Source organism: Tursiops truncatus, chromosome 1, assembly GCF_011762595.2.
Source record: "Tursiops truncatus isolate mTurTru1 chromosome 1, mTurTru1.mat.Y, whole genome shotgun sequence".
Classification (NCBI taxonomy): Eukaryota; Metazoa; Chordata; class Mammalia; order Artiodactyla; family Delphinidae; genus Tursiops; species Tursiops truncatus.
The window spans coordinates 43,821,684-43,841,094 of record NC_047034.1 but is presented as its reverse complement, the minus strand read 5'-3'; the positions used below and the strand labels follow the sequence as shown (position 1 = coordinate 43,841,094).

General features: G+C 34.0%; 1 protein-coding gene and 1 long non-coding RNA gene across 2 annotated transcripts in view; one reads left to right on the top strand and one right to left on the bottom strand.

Moving 5' to 3' along the window:
• The window catches only part of LOC141278404 (uncharacterized), a 222,857-nt gene that overhangs the window by 23,203 nt on the left and 180,243 nt on the right, over window positions 1–19,411 (top strand). The gene's annotated exons all lie outside the window — the stretch shown is intronic.
• Window positions 882–6,728, bottom strand: PDC (phosducin). Its single transcript, XM_004330813.4, has 3 exons — window positions 6,668–6,728; window positions 4,187–4,338; window positions 882–1,406 (listed from the first exon to the last, which is right to left on the bottom strand). Exons 1-3 carry the CDS (start codon window positions 6,726–6,728, stop codon window positions 882–884), a joined length of 738 nt encoding a protein of 245 aa, XP_004330861.1.

Below are 19,411 nucleotides of genomic sequence, written 5' to 3'. Positions count from 1 at the left end.
TTTTGTGTAGGAGGAGAGTTTTCCAAATGTTTTCAAGGGATATGGAAGTAGAACTTCTACTTCTCTGAATTTGTTTCATCATTTATGAAATGGGAGTAATATCTACTTGCAGAATTGTAGTTAACTATTAGAAATGATATGTATAAAATATTGGCCCATAAAAGACAATCAATAAATAATAGTTGTAATTATTATTACCACTAAATATTATTTTGTCTAAAGAATAAAAAGACCTTGCTTCTACCCTGCTTTTTTTCCTAGATAAAGTTAGCTTCTGAAACTCTGAAACTGTATTTTTAAACAAATACTTTTTAAACAATTTTAATGTGCCACAGTGTTTCTAAGTTTCATATGTATTAGTTTGGTTGGAATATAAGATATCTTACTGAATGATAAATTTTTGTATTTTGAGTTATATAATGTTTTAAGGCCTTGATAATGTAATATTTGGGAAAGAATAGACTTTAAATAGGAAATGTATTTTCTTATAAGACTTTATTCTTATTACACAAGAAAAAAATTATATTAAAAATATAATTTGAAAAACACAGTAGTAACAATGAGGATAAAACGTGGAGTAAAAAAGCCAACATATAACTTGAAAGGGATTTTTGAAAACTGTCACAATATTATCCATATCCTCTTTATCTACCAAAATATTACTGAAGACTACAATGTATTGAAGTTAAAGCATTATATAAATTTGAGTAACTAATACTAAGAAATGCTAATCATATAATTTTAGTGTCAGTCTGGGTTTTTTTTTTCCCAAATTAGAACAGCCATTACTACACTTGGTGTTCTCTAAAGGAATATAAATACTACCAAAATCAATGTTCAATGCTTAAAGGAGAAATATGAGACACTGACATAGTGAATCTTTATTCCATATCTTCTTCCATGTTGCTCTGGTCTAGGACATGCATTTCTGTTTCAGGTAATAACCCATATTCATTCAGGAAAGATTCCACATCCCCAGTAAAAAATTCTTCGGCAAACTGTTCAGCAACACTAATGAAATTGCTTATGAGTTCCCCACCTTTGTAGACGAGCAGTGTGGGGAGTACATCTGAGGAAAAGCGGTCCCCAGCACCTGTATTAGAAGCTTTTATTTTACAAAACTTGACCGTAGGGTATTCGGCTGCAAGGCATATTAAGCTACTGTTTAGAGCATCACAGCCCTTAATACCATCTTCATAAATGTGAACAATGATTGTGATTGTTTTCTGCTCCTTTTCAATGGTTTCCAGGAATTGCTCCCCAGATTCCAGCTCATAGACAAACCCATATCTAGGCCCGAAACTCAGCTTCTGGTGCATATCCTGCATACACTGCCTACGGTATTTACGAAGGCAATTTTCATCTTCTTTTTCTCTGTGGATTAGCTCATATTCTTGAACGCTCATCTGGAAATAGATGAAAGAAATGATAGAGATCATTCAGTCAGAAATTTATATTCCTTATAATACCGAACCCATTCTCAACTTAAAGAGTTTGCATTGGCTGTCCCCCCTACCTCCTGAGATGGCCTCCTCCTTCACCTCATTTGTTCAAATATCACCTTCTTTGATTATTCTACCTAAAAGTGTCCCTGCCCCATGTTCTTTATGCTGGTTTATTTTTCTTCGTAGCAATAAACATTACTTGATATTATAGTATATGTTTCATTGTTTAATATTAGTTTTTCTAACTTTTATGCTGTATGGGGGCAGAATTTAGTGTCTGGCACATAATAGGGGTTCAGTAATTATTTCATGACTAAATACATGCATAAGTATTGCTAAATATAGTTGAGCTATGAGATGGTCATGAAATGTGCCACTTTGGGTGAAAAAAATCCAGCAAGGTCTACTCTAGAGTGACTTTCATAAAAGTGTATACACATGCTCATACATGCACAAGTGCCTGTACACGCACTTAAATGTGTTTCCAACAAATGCCTTTGGACATTATTGTCTCCTCCACAAAAGTTGTGAAAAAGATTTTTTCTTATCACTTACTAATTTTTTTGGAATATGTAGGATGGAATTTAAGAAAGACAGCTTTTACTACTATTTGGAGTTCACCAGATTAGCCAAAAGACCAGCAGCATCACCATTACCTGAGAAGTCCTGGGAAATGCAAATTTGGGGATGCCACCCCAGATCTCCTGAATCAGACTCTGTGTGAGCCTGAGTGAGACATGTTTAAACAAGCCCTCTAGGTGATTCATATGCACTGGTTTAGGCTAAAATGAGAAAAGACCTAACTTCTATCTTCCAAGACAGCTATTTTTCACTGAAGCTGGAATATAAAATTACCTGCAGAGCCTTTCTTAATAGCGATGTCATTATTAACTTAGTCAATAGAATGTTAAACACCCTTTCCTTTCACATACACACACACACACAAGATATAAAGGAGTGATGATGGGACATAGTGTGACTAAGAGATGTGGAGCAGCCCAGAACCAGGGAAGTTGGACGACTCCCAAATTTATGGAAAATCTACTATGTCTTAGACAATTTACATAGATTATTTTTCTTAATCTTCACAATAAACATATCAGGTAGTTTTTTTACAGAAGATACTGAGATTAAGTGGAAGTATTTGGTGCTTTCATTATTTCCTTTTCTTGTTTCTTCCTCCTATATTTGTTTTTCTAATGGCCTCATTCTTATTATTGTTTTCTGCTTTAAAATTATCATTCCAACTTAATTTGTTTTAATCCTAAACATTGTTAAATGTTTTATATAATTTTTAAGTTGCTACCATAGTTCTGCTAATTTAACAGGCTGAACCACAAAATACTGATTTACATATGCATTTGAGCATTCTTATGAGAACTTGTTCCATTCACATCTTCAGGCAAATAGATATTTAGGCATTCAGATACATTTCTAAAGCTTAACCTTAATACAATATTTTTAATCATTATAATGTCTCACATTTGTATAGCATTTTACATGTTTCAAAATACGTTCTCATTTATTTTCTCTTTAAAACAAGTGAAGGAGGTATTGTTATAGTTCCTCAGATAGGAAAATTTAATTGTCTCATCCACATCACATAGTGACTCGGTGAAGGAACCAAAATCTGAAAACGAGATCTTTTTTTTTTTTCCACTTACCTCACAAACATTATATTGCATTAATTTTTTTTTTTTTGGCTGCGCCAGGTTTTAGTTGCAGCATGAGGACTTCTTAGTTGCAGCATCCATGGGGGATCTAGTTCCCTGAACCCAGGCCCCCTGCATTGGGAGCACAGTCTTACCCACTGGACCACTAGGGAAGTCCCTGAAAATGAGATCTTAGATTTGAAGATTTTTTACAAGGGCCAGAAGCCTAGAACCAAGAATATTTCTGATGCAGAGACTGTCTGTTGAGAATCAATATACAACAATCAATATACAACAACTCATATATACTGGTTTGGAGATAAATAAACCACTAAACTGATTTTTCCCCACAATGAAAATCACCTTATGGTTTCTTTTAGTATTTCTTTAGTATTGCTGTTGTTTTTATATAAATAATATGTGCTAATTATAAAGATTCAAAACTGAACTAAAAGCTAAAGGAAGGAAGTAATAAATACTGAAATTTTACCACTCTGATACTCTAAGATAATCTCCATCAAGATTTTATAGATCATCTTTTCATATTTCACTTTTTTATGTATGTATGACATACACATTATATAATAAGAAATAAGTGAGAATTTTAAAAAATGCTGCTCTTAAAAAAATTATGGATATATTTTTTTCATAGTGTGGCTTATTCTGCTTACCTTCTTCCTCCTCCTCGGAAAGGAGGTTGAGAACTGTCAACCAATCCCACCCTTCCAATTAACCAATATTGTCAATTTGGTGAGTGTCTTTCCATACTTTTCTACATACATGCTCATATAATCATAAACATAATCATAAGCATAAACACATATACAGTGTTTGTTTTCCATTGCTCTAGAGAATGGGATCACATAACTTAAAATTCTCTGTATCTTACTTTCTCATGTTGTGGAACTACCTCTAAGTCAACTCATGTATTTGTAACTCATTCTTTTAACAGTTGCCATGTATTTCTTAGTATGGGATGACTTTATAGGCATAGGCGTTTACTGCATTTCCTTTTTTTTTGCTAATACAAACAATACTATAATAAAAACACCCTGTAGATTATTTATTTTTGATTTCTTCTTATCTTACCTTTCTGCTGAATCTTTCTTTTGGGTCTTTGTCATCTCCACTCTGAGGAGAAGACATTTGTCTGAGAATCTCCTTCTTACTAGGTGGGAGTGAATTATTATCTTCACTCTCCAATTTAAACTTTCTCCAATCACTTATTACTCCTTTGGGTCCTGGAATAAAATTTAAAACAAATTGTTTTCCTTTTTACTTTCCAAGGACTATTTACACAATTGATATTGCCATGGGAATAGACTTGCTGTCTTCTGTATCAGAAAAATTATCTTATTTGGGCTAGAAATTTCTGACTGCCTTGCTCATAGAAATGTTCTCCCACATTAATCTTGTTAAGTGGGTTTTGACTACGAATCTTTCTATAACATCTGTGTTAATGAAAATACAAATTATGCACTTTGAGCTATTGGAAAAATTGTGGGTAAAGATATTTAAAAATTAGAGTATAGAGTGGAAACTAGAATTTTAGAAAAATAGTACTGTCATTAAATAAGAAAGAAACTTCAGCAATAAACTAAAATTGGAAGCACAGTATTTTTTTTTTGTTTTCGGTACACGGGCCTCTCACTGTTGGGGCCTCTCCCGTTGCGGAGCACAGGCTCCGGACATGCAGGCTCAGCAGCCATGGCTCACAGGCCTAGCCGCTCCGTGGCATGTGGGATCTTCCTGGACCGGGGCACAAACCCGCGTCCCCTGCATCGGCAGGTGGACTCTCAACCACTGTGCCACCAGGGAAGACCTGGAAGCACACTATTAACAAAGGAAACTAGAATTTGGGGGGAAACAGATTGAAATGTTATCAAGATCCAGAGAACAATAATGACAATAGCACTTAAAAGACAACCAGTAAGAGGGAGGCCTGACTTCAATTAAAACTAAAATGGCTTTAAGAAACTTATTATATAACCATTCAATTCTTTCTAAGATCCTAAGAATCTTTTTACAAATATAGAAAAGATGGAATTTGCAGATTTAAGAATATTAATTAAATCAAGGATGATCTAACTGAAGTTCCGATGTTCAGTTGCCCTGATAAATAATAACAGTGTTTGGAAGAAGGTCTAAATTCTTGAAAATATGGAGTTTTAAATATCCTTCACTAAAACTTAACCATATCCATACTTTAATATTGTATTACGTATGTAGATGTATTCTCTCTCCCATATATTTCCTAATAATTTTTACTTATATAATAATAATATACAATTTTAATATAAATTTATTTATATTATGTTCAGACAATCGATTTTTTTTACTTACTTGCATAGTCTTCATTTTCCAGATGTGTCTTCTGCATATACAAAATATGCATGTGTATAGCATGCATTTATGTGTGAAGAAAAGAGAATCCCTTTTTTTCCTCTTTTTTTACAAATGGTAGTATATTATGCACACTTCTGTTCACTTTTCTTTTTTTACTTCATAATATATCTTAGAGATTTTTTTCACATATATACATAAACATCCTTTTTTAAAAATGGAGGCATGGTATTCTACTATGTAGATATTAATTTACTTAGTTTCTTATTGATGTAAATGGTTGCTCCACATTTTTTCTCTGACATTATTCTGAGTGAAGAACCCTACACATACATTTTTTTTCCTCTCTGTTCAGGTCCACATATAGGTAATGGTAGTAAAATTGCTTGGTCAAAAAGCATATATATTTCTAATTTTAATATTGCTAAACTACCTTTAAAGAGGTTGTACCAATTTACACTGCTACCAGTAATGTATGAGTATGCCTCTTTCCAAAGTGTGATATTAAACTTTTTTACTTTTACAAACCATGTGAAAAAAACGTATTTCACTATATAGTTCTAACTTTGTAAGTGCCTATAAATTTTTTTTCTAAATAGTCTATTCTATATTTTGCCCATTTCTCCATTTGGTTGTTGGTTTTATTCTTATTGATTTGTAGAAATTTTAGTATATATTAGGAAATTCACCCTTTGTCAGTTAGTTGCAAATGTTTTTCCTCAATTTGTTAAATTTTTTTTGGATTTTGCTCCTGATGACTTTTACCAGACAGCAGACATTTGCTTCCCCCCTTTCCTTCCTCTCTCCCTCCCTCCCTCCCTCTCTCCCTCCCTCCCTCCCTCCCTCCCTTTCTTTCCTTCCTTCCTTCCTTCCTTCCTTCCTTTCCTCATTTCTATAGCTGAATTTATCAATCTTCCTTTATGGTTTCTTGGTTTTGTGTCATACTTAGAAGGTATTCTAAATACTGCCACTATGAAATTAGTTTCCATGCATTTTTGTTTAGTACTCATATGAATTCATTCAAACTCAAATTGACATCTAATTAAAACTGTTCTAAAAGTATTTGATTTCACATTAATTTATCCAGTCAAATATTTTTTAGATGATTCCACAACCCATTCAAAGGTATTACTTAAATTTCACACTGAATAGTGGCAATAAGAACATTAGAGATCTCCAGATCTAATTTTAATTTTATAATTATTTTTTTCTTTTAACTTTGCTTACCTGTGTGTGTGGCCTGTCCTTCAGAGTCTTCCTCCAAACTTTGCCTTTTGGCTCCTTCCATTTTAGAGATTCAGATTTGATATAATCTATAGGATAAACAAAGAAATAATGACGGCAGATGAATTCTAGGAGAAATATATGTATATATTCTGCTGCCAGGTTCCATGTAAGTTAAGGGTTATCACTAAGTGATGCAGTGTTTAGTTTTCTATCTACCTTGTAAAAGCACATTAATTTAATATTTGTGTCCTTAAAGATATTTGGACCTAAGAATTTTACATAATTTATAGTTTGTCTTTTTTTACTTAAAAAGCCTTCAACTTGGGTCCATGTACTTAGTAAACATTACTTATTTTCTTTTTTATTACTGTTTGTTACCAAATTTCATAAAATTATATTCTAATCATTTTATATAATAATAATGTTTTAATTAGTAATAATTACATACTTACTATGAACACTTGTATGTGCCAGGCATTGTACCAATCATTTTATTGTATCAAAAGTCACTTAATTCTCACACAACCATATATAGCAGGGACAATTGTTAATGCCATTTTACACGTGAGGAAGCTGAAGGACAGGGAGTTTAAGTTCTACTTGCCTAAGATCACATAGTAAGTGGTGGAGCAAGGATTTGAATCTACATTTGATTTTAGAGCTGTCTTAAAGCATTACACTCTTAATGGAAGTTAAAATACTGTATCATTTTTTCTCAGTGTGATTTGACAAATCCAGCTTCTGAACTGGCATTAAAGAACTATGATCTAAGGAATAGTGTGATTCGAAGCCTAACACTGTAACTTCTCTCCATACCATAAAGCACGTTTTGGTGACGTTACCCACCAAGCAAATGAAAACAGCCAGTAACTATGCCTATAGAATTTTGAGAAGCTAAAATTTGTCACAAAATCTACCAAAAGCACATGGAGTTTTATTCTTAGGAAACTCCGTTATGTCTTCATGTAGAACCTATTTATTCCTAGTTCACATTCAAATCCAACTTATTTGCCTATTTATTTTCCATTATCTGGAAAACTCTATTATACATACTGACACATTCCCCAAGAAGGTCCATATAGTTGTGACTTTCTTGAAATTTTCAAGTCAAGGAGGGTTTACTGACAGGGGATATGCTTTTTACTCTTTCTCCTTCTACCCTTTCCCCTTTGCCTCTTTCTTTCAAAGTCAGTTATTTTTAGATTAATTAATTAATTTATTTATTTTTGGCTGCATTGGGTCTTCATTGCTGCTCATGGGCTCTCCCTAGTTCTGGCAAGCGGGGGCTACTCTTCGCTGCGTTGCTCGGGCTTCTCATTGCAGTGGCTTCTCTTGTTGCGGAGCATGGGCTCTAGGTGCGCAGGTGTCAGTAGTTGTGTCACACAGGCTCAGTAGTTGTGTCACACAGGCTTAGTTGCTCCATGGCATGTGGGATCTTCCCGGACCAGGGCTCGAACCCCTGTCCCCTGCACTGGCAGGTGGATTCTTAACCACTGCACCACCAGGGAAGTCCTCAAAGTCAGTTTTAAGCAATGATATCACCCAGCTTATGCTTTGATCCCATCTTAGTTTTTTGTTGATAAACACTGAGCTTGGTCTGTTTGGTGATTTCCTGAGGCACAGAATGGTAAAACAGAACTCTTTGTCTTGATTCCTTTTTGGCTCGGACTTCTGCCCAACATTTGGACTGGTATCTTAATTTTATTGTTTCCCTCGTTACAGTTCCTACCCAGAATCAGAGGAGGTCAAAGGTCTTTGCCAATTTGATTTGCCAATTTGAACAAGAAAAGACCTTTAAGAGAAGGCTGTCAAGGGAATGCCAGTCCATTCCACAGTATTTATGTAGCTATAAATGTAATAGAGAATTTTAAATCTGAATGGATTTAGTAGTGAAAAAGAATAAAAGATAATGAAAATAAGAGAAAATGGAAATAAATAAATGTTGGACAAAAGAGGCTACTTAATTACTTAATGCAATTATTTAAAAATAATTTTTGCATCTAAGAAAAATGAGTATTATAAGTTTGCTTCAAAAGACCACTGCAGGGCTTCCCTGGTGGCGCAGTGATTGAGAGTCCGCCTGCCGATGCAGGGGACACGGGTTCGTGCCCCGGTCCGGGAGGATCCCGCATGCCGCGGAGTGGCTGGGCCCGTGAGCCATAGCCGCTGAGCCTGCGCGTACGGAGCCTGTGCTCCACAACGGGAGGGGCCACAACGGTGAGAGGCCCGCGTACCGCAAAAAAAAAAAAAAAAAAGACCACTGCAGAACAAAGTAATGGAAACTATTTCATAACTTCAATAGCTATTTAGTCCCCGGAAAAGTAGAGACTCAAGACAGTCTCTTTTATTTTGCAAAAGTAGATTGATAATTTGGGGTAGCTACTATTCACAATAAATATATATAAGTTTAAGAAATCCTAAAAATAATTTTATTTCAAATGGTGAAGAGACAGAAGCATAGATTATTTCTTGACCTGTTTCTTGCCAACCTAGTTGGCAATCTAGTGGAGAAAAAAAGAAATTTCACTTTTCAAAAAGACTTTCACCAATTTCAAGGAATTCCTTTACTGAAGAGATAATCCAGTTACATGGGGGAAAACCTGTTTCATTGATTGGATTAGCATATGTTAGGAATAGACTATGGGCCAGGCATTCCCCTGGGCTCTGAATTACATGAAGAACAAAACTCTTCTAGTATGGCATTCACAAATACTAAGACTGAAGTCAGCTGGGTTACCTATGTAGTAAAAGACAGAGTCTGTTCCTTACCTAATGCCTCCATTTGAGTTAGAGTACAAAGATTGGTGAAATTTACTACTAAGGGAACCAGTCAACGGAGACAGAAATTTGAAGAAAAATATTGAAATATGAGGCATATTTGCTTTCACTGCTTGAAGACACTGTAGAGGAAGACACAAGTCTAGTGTAATTAGCTATTGATATATTTGACCTGCCCACCTGTTAATATCCCCCGTCATTAACTTACTATGAGGCTTTCTGATTATCTCAAATAATTTATCTTCTTCAAAATTTGCTTTAATATCCTAAAATTAATCCAGTTAGTATTTGGAAGGTGCTCAGATGCTTACACATAGTAAGTGTATATAAGTCTGTAAAATAAAACTTTTACATTTCTATCTTTTATGTTTCTATATATAATGTAACAGTCATTTTAAAAATATGACCAATATTTGGTATTATTAGTGGCTAATAAATTCCATGTCTGCTTTAGATTAAAGGATTTAAAGTAACAATAGGATTATTACAAGACTTTGGGTTATTGTAAACACATGCTGTGTGATTGGAAATTAGTGATAAAGTAGGGCAAGAAGACAAAAAAATCTGCCACCTTCCCCAAGATTTACTGTGGTTCAAGAGTTACTGTATTTTCCATATGATATATTATAAAAATCTGTGATGTTGTTCCTTTTTGATTTTAGACAGTTATAATACTGTTTCAATTAATAAAATCTGTGTTAAGTAAAAATTGTGTTTGCATGACCTTTGACAGAATGTCACTCACTCAAATGGGTACTACCAAACTCTTTTTTTTTTTTTTTTTTTTTTGCGGTACGCGGGCCTCTCACTGTTGTGGCCTCTCCCGTTGCGGAGCACAGGCTCCGGACGCGCAGGATCAGCGCCCATGGCTCATGGGCCCAGCCGCTCCGCGGCATGTGGGATCTTCCCAGACCGGGGCACGAACCCGCGTCCCCTGCATCGACAGGCAGACTCCCAACCACTGCGCCACCAGGGAAGCCCTTTTTTATATATATATATATCTTTATTGCAGTATATATAATTGCTTTACAATGTTGTGTTAGTTTCTTCTGTACAACAAAGTGAATCAGCTATATGTATACATATATCCCCATACCCCTCCCTCTTGCATCTCCCTCCCACCCTCCCTATCCCACCCCTCTAGGTCATCACAAAACATTGAGCTGATCTCCCTGTGCTATGCAGCAGCTTCCCACTAGCCATAAATTTTACATACCAAACTCTTTAAAAGTAAAAGTAAATATTGGTGAGAAATATAGTTTAAAAGTATAATTTACCAAGTTAGTGTTTATTTTCCTCTTAGTTTAGGATTTTAATAGTAGTTTAAAATAATAGCTTATGTGGGATAAGATTTTTCAAACTTTGTCCTCAAAACTCTAACACCTCCCATCCATGGTTTAGTAATTATTAAGAAATAAAATGACACAATTTAAAACAATTTTTCTTTTAGTTCCTGTTTTGCACATAATAGTGATAATCTAGAATAGAAAGGAAGTAAAATTCTTAAGTATTTGTTTTAAAAAACTCTAAAATCCCCAAATCCACCCCTAAAATATTTCATTATCATCATTATTCTTGTTCACATGATACCGTGATGATGACATTTGTTTATCATTTCATATATGTTGATCTAATCTAATCAGAACATCTAGTTTAGAATTTACTGTAGATTCTCAGTGTTCCAGAAGAGCTTTGCTTTCAATACTAACTGTTGTAATTTACTGGTAGGTTTTCAAATAGTGGGCTCATCTCATCACTGTTTAAGGTATGGGCTCATCTCATACCTTAAACTGATTTTTCTCCTAGCATCCACAGCAATTTGTAGAACTTATTTTTACATGCTTCACTACTGTAAGTTCTTCCAGGACAGAGATTAGTCTTCACTTGTCATTGCCTTACTTCTTATAACTGTTTCACATGTTATAAAAAATCCATAAATGACAGCAGCAATTTTGAAAGAATATAAGTGCTAGGTACTTTATACACACTGTTTTAAATTTTCACAGAGCAATTTTCCTCATTTTTCAGATGTGAATTCTCAGGCTCTGGGAGTTTCAGTGACTTGCCAACGCTCACAGAGGTAGTATGGAGTAGATAGAGCTAAATTTCAAATCCAGGTTTCTCTGACTTTCAAATCTCTAAAATACTTATTTTTTCCACTTTGCCATCACCTATTCAATAGCATGCTTAATGAATGAATGAATGAAACAAATCAACCTAATTTATGCATAAGCATTAAAACCAAGATAAGAATATGAAAAATAATAGATCAATAAGTCACCATGTCCTTGTTCTTGGAGATAGTGTTTATTCTAATGATATATTTCTTGAGATAGTATTTATTTAAATTATATTTTTCTTGAGATAGTACTTATATGAATTATATATGTCTCTGTTTGGATTAAACCTCATTCATTTATACTAAATGTAATAGAAGAGTCTATTCCAAGTTATCTGAGTTAATTCTAAATGACTAATAATGACTGTAAAGTTAATACAAAAGACAAAATGGCTTTGCTTGCTGTTGGTTCTTGCCAATCATACATACTGATTGAGAATTTATCATCAATCCTATGTCTCTGGATCACTCATAAAAGCAAGTGTAATAGGCAATATACATCAATTATGTATCAAAATAAAACTACAAAACGCTCTTTATAGAACTACTCTTGCTTGTGTAGCAAAATTAAGGAACTGTTACACTGAGCTTTGTGTGGAGATTTGTGCAACTAAGTGAGATACTTCACTCAAGGACTCATCTCAACCTTTTTGAAAGAATTAATTCTGTACTCCAAAGAACAACATTTGAATTTTTAAATGTAATTGAAGTAACAATTCTATGGCTTCAGCAATCTTTAAGATCAATTTCTAAAATTAAGCCTGTTTCTTAGTCCTGTTTTTATGTAGCTCAACTTTTACATAAAAATCTTCTCAATGTGTGACATATCTTTGGAAACTAACACTTAATCTTTCAAACTTTATGCCACTTTTCTATTTGTCAAAAATCACATGTAAACATAGTTTCCTGGTAACTGAGTCTTCTTGGGCTGCTATAACAAAATATTACAGACTTTGAGGCTTAAACAACAGAAATTAATTTTCTTACAGTTCTGTAGGCTAGAAGTCTCAGATCAAGGTCTGGCAGGGTTGGGTTCTGGTGAAGCCTCTCTTCCTGGCTTACAGACAGCCACCTTCTTGTGTCTTATATGACAGAGAGAGGGGGAGCTCTGGTATCCCTTCTTGTTAGGACACTAATCCTATGGATCAGGGTCTTACCCTCATAACCTCATTTAACCATTAACCTCATTATTTCCATATTAATTACTATCTCAAGATACCATCACATCTGGGGTTAGGTCATCAACATATGAATTTGGGGGAACACAGTTCAGTTCATAGCACCTGGCTCTTACTTTTGTAAAGAATTATCTAAATTATGTAATAGATGATGGCCACTATTTCTGTGCTTTGGGCCTGAATAGCGCATCTTTTCCCTAATTTCTAAAGCTTTGGGGCCTCTATGTTTCAGGGTTTCCCATCTATCCTTTAAGAATTGCAGGTAGGGAAATGAGGCATACCTAGGATTATGTTGTCCAATTTTTGGATTGTTTATTAGTTCTTTCCTTGCTTCTGGACACGCACTCCTGGGTTGCCACAGAAGGTTCTATAAAAATATAGGCCAGGAAACCCCTACATATCAAATAATACAAATGCCAGTTATTTTCTTGGCCAGTCTCTGGGTTGTTCTGATGTCCTTAGGAAAACATTGGCATTCTATAGTAATTGCAATACAATCTAGAGTGTTGTGTAAAGGTAAATCAGAAGAGTGATACATAGACTTGGTTAGAATGTATGGGTTCACCTTGATCTAGGTCAGATCAAATAACTAGTTGTAGATCTAAGAATACACTGTGTATCAGTATTTTCCATACAGAAGGAAAAAAGCTGTTTTAGGCATTACAATAACTATTATTTTCTGTTGAGAAATAAAAGCTATAAATGCCAGGGGAAAGAAAAGGCCCAATAGAAGTATTCCATTTTATTTAGTAGGGCTGAGGTTCAGGTAAATGTGTTTTCATTCTTTTTCTTATTTTAATTGTAGTTTAAGGTTTTAGATTCTGTATTCTGATACTGGTTTCCTTAAGTACAAAGTAAAGAGGTTAAACAACCAAAGATTAAAATGAACTTCCCATGACATACATGACATCTTTCCATGGACATAAAAAATGTAAAAAAGAACATTAAAGTATCTTTAATGTGAAAATTTCAAAATATTTTTTTGTTGTTGTGCAATTTAAAACAAATAACCTTCCCTCTCTCTTATACATGAATGCATATGTTCCCTTCTGGAAACATGGAATAAGAAGCTGTTTTAGAGAAGGTGCTATACTAAAAATGACATTATTTTGTCTGAACATGATTAGTCATGGAATGTAAATAACCAACTGGGAGTAAAGTACTGAAATGCTTGATTAAAATAATTCTTTAACTTAACTGAAGTGGAATGTAGCAAATTATCTTTAAGGCATACTTGGAACATACTGTGTTATTAGGTGTCTGAAACCAAGCAAAACTGCTAGGTGAGAAAAATCTATAGAAATTCTGCTTCACCTTCAATTTTGATAGAAACCTAGATTCTGTGTCTTGGTCTATGCTCCATAAGGGTAATACACTGTGCTGCTCACCCTTGCAGGGCTTCATGTTCTACCCTTTTCCACCTCTAACCATAAATCTTCATAGATCTGTGCCTTCCTTTGTTTTCCAAGGTGACTGTGAGCTAATCTGATCAACTAAGCCAGGTTAATGTTCTCATCAATGCTAATATATTAACGTCAGATGCTTTAAGCCGTGCTACGACTGTCTTCCCCAATGTCATATTGGGCTCCTGTAGAAAACAGTTCTGCTTTTTCTTTCTTATTAAAAAAAAATCATCAGTGGTGGGAATTTCACTTCAGATAGGTCTGACAGCACCACCTCAGATCATGGGAGCTATTACTGGGCTTGTGAAAACTGCATTATCTCTCAAATCACAAAATTAACTCTGATGATTTCACCCAAGCCATAATTTCCTCTTTCTCTACCCCACCCCACTATTTTATTTACTGACTTTGAGAACTAGAGATTTTTAGTAAGAGTGATGTGGTCTTAGGTTTAATATTAATATAGAGGGGATTTTATGCCTCATAATATATCAGTTAATTTCTTGAATTACTCTCTAATTGGTTTATTTATATATGTCTTCTACCCAGTGAGGAATTAGCTTCTTGTGGGCAGGAACCATGCATTGCAATGCTTCCAAGTGACAGTATAGCATAATGATTAACAACACATAAACACTTGGGTTCAAATATAGCTCTGCCAGTTATTGGCTGTGTGACCTTGAGCAAATCACTAAAATTCTCTGTGCTTTAGTTTTCTTATCTGTAAACTTGGGGTGATAATAGTGTCTACCTCAAATGACTGTGTAAGGATTAAATGATACAAAATGTATTATGTGAAATATATAGTATTTAATAGTAGGAACTTAATAGGTATTGAGTAGAATGATAATTAATAAATAATTTAAAATTTTAGATACTAGAACCAAATATTTAAAATTAATAACAGACATTGTCAAACTAATATAAATTGCATTTTGGAATCAATATGTATACGCACTGCTTATGTCTAATTATCTCCCTCACTCAAATATATGTGTGTATGTGTGTGTGTTGTGTGTGTGTATGTAGATATCCACATTCATGTTGTACATTTATCTCAAAGCTGTTTTACATTCTCCTATCACATTACTGACTAAGGTCCTTTACCATCATACTTTGATTTACTTCTAGTTAGGTCTGTTTGCCACAAGGCATTTAAGAATGTGAAACCTGAAAAGGAGATTAATTTGAAGTCATGAAATACAGGCTAATAAAATGTACATGAAATTGCTTTGAAAACAATAGTAGAAAGGTTTTCTGTAAATGTGTACATATGTGGAAAATGGGAGATGAGTATTTATTCGAATGTGACATACTTGTTTTCCAATGAATTACCTCTCTAACTCTGATTTTTCAGCTTATAAGTGATTTTCTGTTTGAATTTCCTTTCAGCATTTATGTCATAGTGATTCATATATATTTTCTGAATTTCAGTTGTCTAGTAGAGTAGGACTTTAAAGAGACAGTAACAACACTCAGGATTTCTGCTGCCACCTTTAGTCACTCTAGTTGTTAATTTGGGGATAGGTCAACTTTTACATTTTTATATCATAAGGAGAGTTTTCTTTAGAAATAAATCCCCAGAAGCATGAATGGAGCATAGGACACACCATCCTCAAAATGGCTGTAACAAATAATGCTGAGCAAATGGTTGGCTCTAAGCAAATGTTCCTTTTCTTTTCCTTACATATAAAACTCACATATTGATGCTATTGAAAACATCCCTTACTTTATTTTTTACTTTTTTCCTCCCTAGTGTCTAAAGTTTATAATAACGTTGACAGAAGAACTGTGATAGAAACTTTAATGTAAGACACTGCAGAGCAGATAGAATGTTTTCTTAGCTTCTACCTTTCTCAGATAGTTTTGATTTTTCAACAAATGAGACAGGCAAGTGAGAGATGTAGGGAGGCTTTTGAACAATTTGTATGTCAGGAATGTATAACAAATAACAATCATATTTGTCAACCAGTATCATCAGTAAAAAATATTCTGGGAAAATAGGAGCTTTCAAATTATAACTGAATTATTGCTCCTAACAAATGAAGAAGACATTAACTTATCCAGGTTTGCTCTTACTACATACAGATATTATCTTACTTGTTCTGAAGAAAATAGAAATGTCAGAACCTGGTGGGAAATTCAGAGCATATATATCTTGTTTTGAATAATCTCTGTATCTTGTAAAAACACTATACCAGGACATACTATTTGAATTCCATTATAGACATCACAGATGGTTTATATATATATATATATATATATATATATATATATATATATATATATTTGACAATAACTTATGTAACATTAAATCCAGTTTATAAACATAATATTTAGGCAAAAAGCTGCTGTGGAGAATTAAGTGATCTCTAAAATTTTTTCTAGCTTTAACATTAGGTAATTCTAAGTAGCATGCATAATCGTCAAAAATATATATATATATATTTAAAATGGATGCTATAATTAAGAGCTATTTTTGCAGTTAATAAAAATATTCCATGGCAAAAGAATGGGAAAACCTAACTTCATTCATTTTCATGATGCAAACTGTAAGGTTTATTAGTAATAATAATCACCTCCACAGGAGCAAAATGCCAAAAAAAAAAAAAACTGAAAGAAAAATTTTACCTAATTTAACAAATATCAACAAACTCCATGTGTTTTCTTTTAAAAACATCATTTCTGTCTCATTAAATTTTTGAAGTAAACTTCTTGAAACAGACAACATTTTCCCACTTTAAAGATTAAAAAACAAAACACAAAACAAAAAATATAATATCAAGAAGAAAGCCCAAGAACACACAACTTGTTAAGTATTTGGTTCAAAGGTCTGAGAGTGCTTTAGTGCTGAACGTTAATGCTCCCTCTCCCAGCTCGGGAGTCAACTCTTCAAATATAAAGTTCAAGGAATCATCACTTCTTTCTTTCAGTTCTCCCTTCACTTAAAGGAAGGACTGAAGAATTATAAATTTCAAAATTAATACTCTATTCATGGTTTTAACTTTCTAGAGTATCAGACTCAAAATTGTGTGTTTACTCTGAACTTACATTAGTGAAGGTGACTGGTGCAAATTAACTTTAAAACGGAAAGATACACAGTATTTAGTTATCTTCATAGTAGATAAATATTATTTAATGTTACTTTGCAATATTTTAAAAGAACACACAATAATATATCAACAGTGAAATCATTATTTTTCCCCTAAGGTAAAATTTTAAAAATTATATTATCAAGAAGACTACCTGTAGACTCACAGTTTAGTGCCTGGTGTCCTCGATTGTGTTCAGTGGATAAGATTTACTGTCTGCTGAACTCTCGAGGTGGAACAGGTTTAAGCTCAGATTTAAGATCCTTGGATATTGATGACCTTTACAGAAATAGCTCTGAGCAAGTAATAGGATTGAGGTAAGAGAATTAACAAAGCCTATTTACTAACAGTAAAGCAAAAACAAAAAAATAAATGGAAGAAAACCAAAGAACTTTAAGTCCTGTGGTAAAATGCACAACCTAAGATTTGAGAGTTATGTTTTATTTGGCGGACATTCTTAGGACTTCAAGCCCAGGAGACAGCCTCTCAGATAACGCTGAGAAAACTGTTCCAAAGAGGAGGAGGGGGAAACCAGAATATATAGGAGTTTTTGCAACAGCACCAGGTAGCTGAAACAAAAGATTACTGTTAACAAAAGAAAACTACATATCTCAAATTAAGGAATTTAGTGCTCTTCTATGTTTGGGAAGATGCAAGATTCTGGGCTCGCTGAAATCATTCCTTGGATATTCACCTTAGCTGTCTGGGACCAGTTATCCTGTGTTTTCTCATCCTGAGTTTCCTCAGACTGCACCATCAGGGGTGAGTGCAGTCTGATGACTGCTAGATGGCAGGCATTCCTTGCTTCCATCCTCAGTTCTCTCAAGGCTCACCATGGGGGTTGGCTATAATCGCTGATGGCTGCAACATCCTTTACTGATATGGCAGGCAGTATTTTCTTTCCACATGTCCTATTTTCAGCAAGAGTATTGCCTCTCTTCCCTTCCATGTATGCCCTTCTGGACTGTCTTGCCATTTCGCAATTTTCCAATTTAAACTTTAGTTTAAATAGTTCATCCAAATAAAGTATTTTAGGACAGAATGCATGAAAAGAGCATGCAATGTAATTTTCCCAGAATCTTAACTCCCTCTGGAATAGCTTTAGATCTTAATGACTGTAGGTCTGATCAAAGAATCAGAATCACGAAGCTGGAAATGATGAAAGGGTAGTGGCACAAAAGCATAACACTTCAAATTATTTATGGAAAAAAGAACCTTTTAGTGGGTATCTGTGGAGCTTCAGGATAATCACTGAGAAACAGCATTTGAGATGTCTGACAAAACAATGAAAATAACTTAAACTTTTTGAATAGTTGAAAGTTAGGTTTAAATGAAAACTTGTCTCAACTTCAAAATACTGAATTTCGCAAGAGAAGTCTATAATTACTGTCATCAGATGCTGGGTCCCCCAACCAACATCATGTTAAATTAAATCCTCTGAATTCTGTGTTTATCTTTCTGCTTCTTTATGTGGTGGAGAAAGGAGAGTTCAGGAATAGTTATGGTAAAGTCTGAGTGCTTCCCTTTTTTATTTTAGTGAGCAGGTCCAATATAAATATTCAAAACTTAAATTCTCATATAGGGGATGGAATTTTCAAGTGAACCATTATATACAGGGGCATTTTTTAAAGTGAGGGCCCAGACCATAAAGAAAGCAGTGGTAGGTATCAAATTAGAAAAAGAGAATCACCATGAAAATGGCAATGCAAATATATAGATATAAAGACTGGACAACAGCTGGGAAAAGCTGAAGTTTTAAAAATACCTTATTTGATATATTACCCATATGATATTTTAAAAAAGCAAGATAAAAACATACTCAGAACGCATCACCATACAGTCATATGGTAATGAAGTAAGTCTGCCCCCTAGTGATGTCATTGCTGGTTTCAGACCATTCTAGGAAAAGACTCTGTGGACAGATAAGTGTACATCATGCCTTCTGGTTTTATGGTATTGGAATTCAGACTACATAGATTATAATTTGTTTATGCCTACTCTTTGTGTTAAACTAAAAGAAGTTGGATTGCCTAGACACTGAGTGTTTTGCTTGAATGAGTTTTTTTTTTTTTAAAAAAAGCTAGTATTTATAATGTCATGAATCACACTAAAAACTTCTCTTTATAAAAGAAAAAATCCAAAGCAATTGTAGATTTGAGATTGAGTGAAAATAG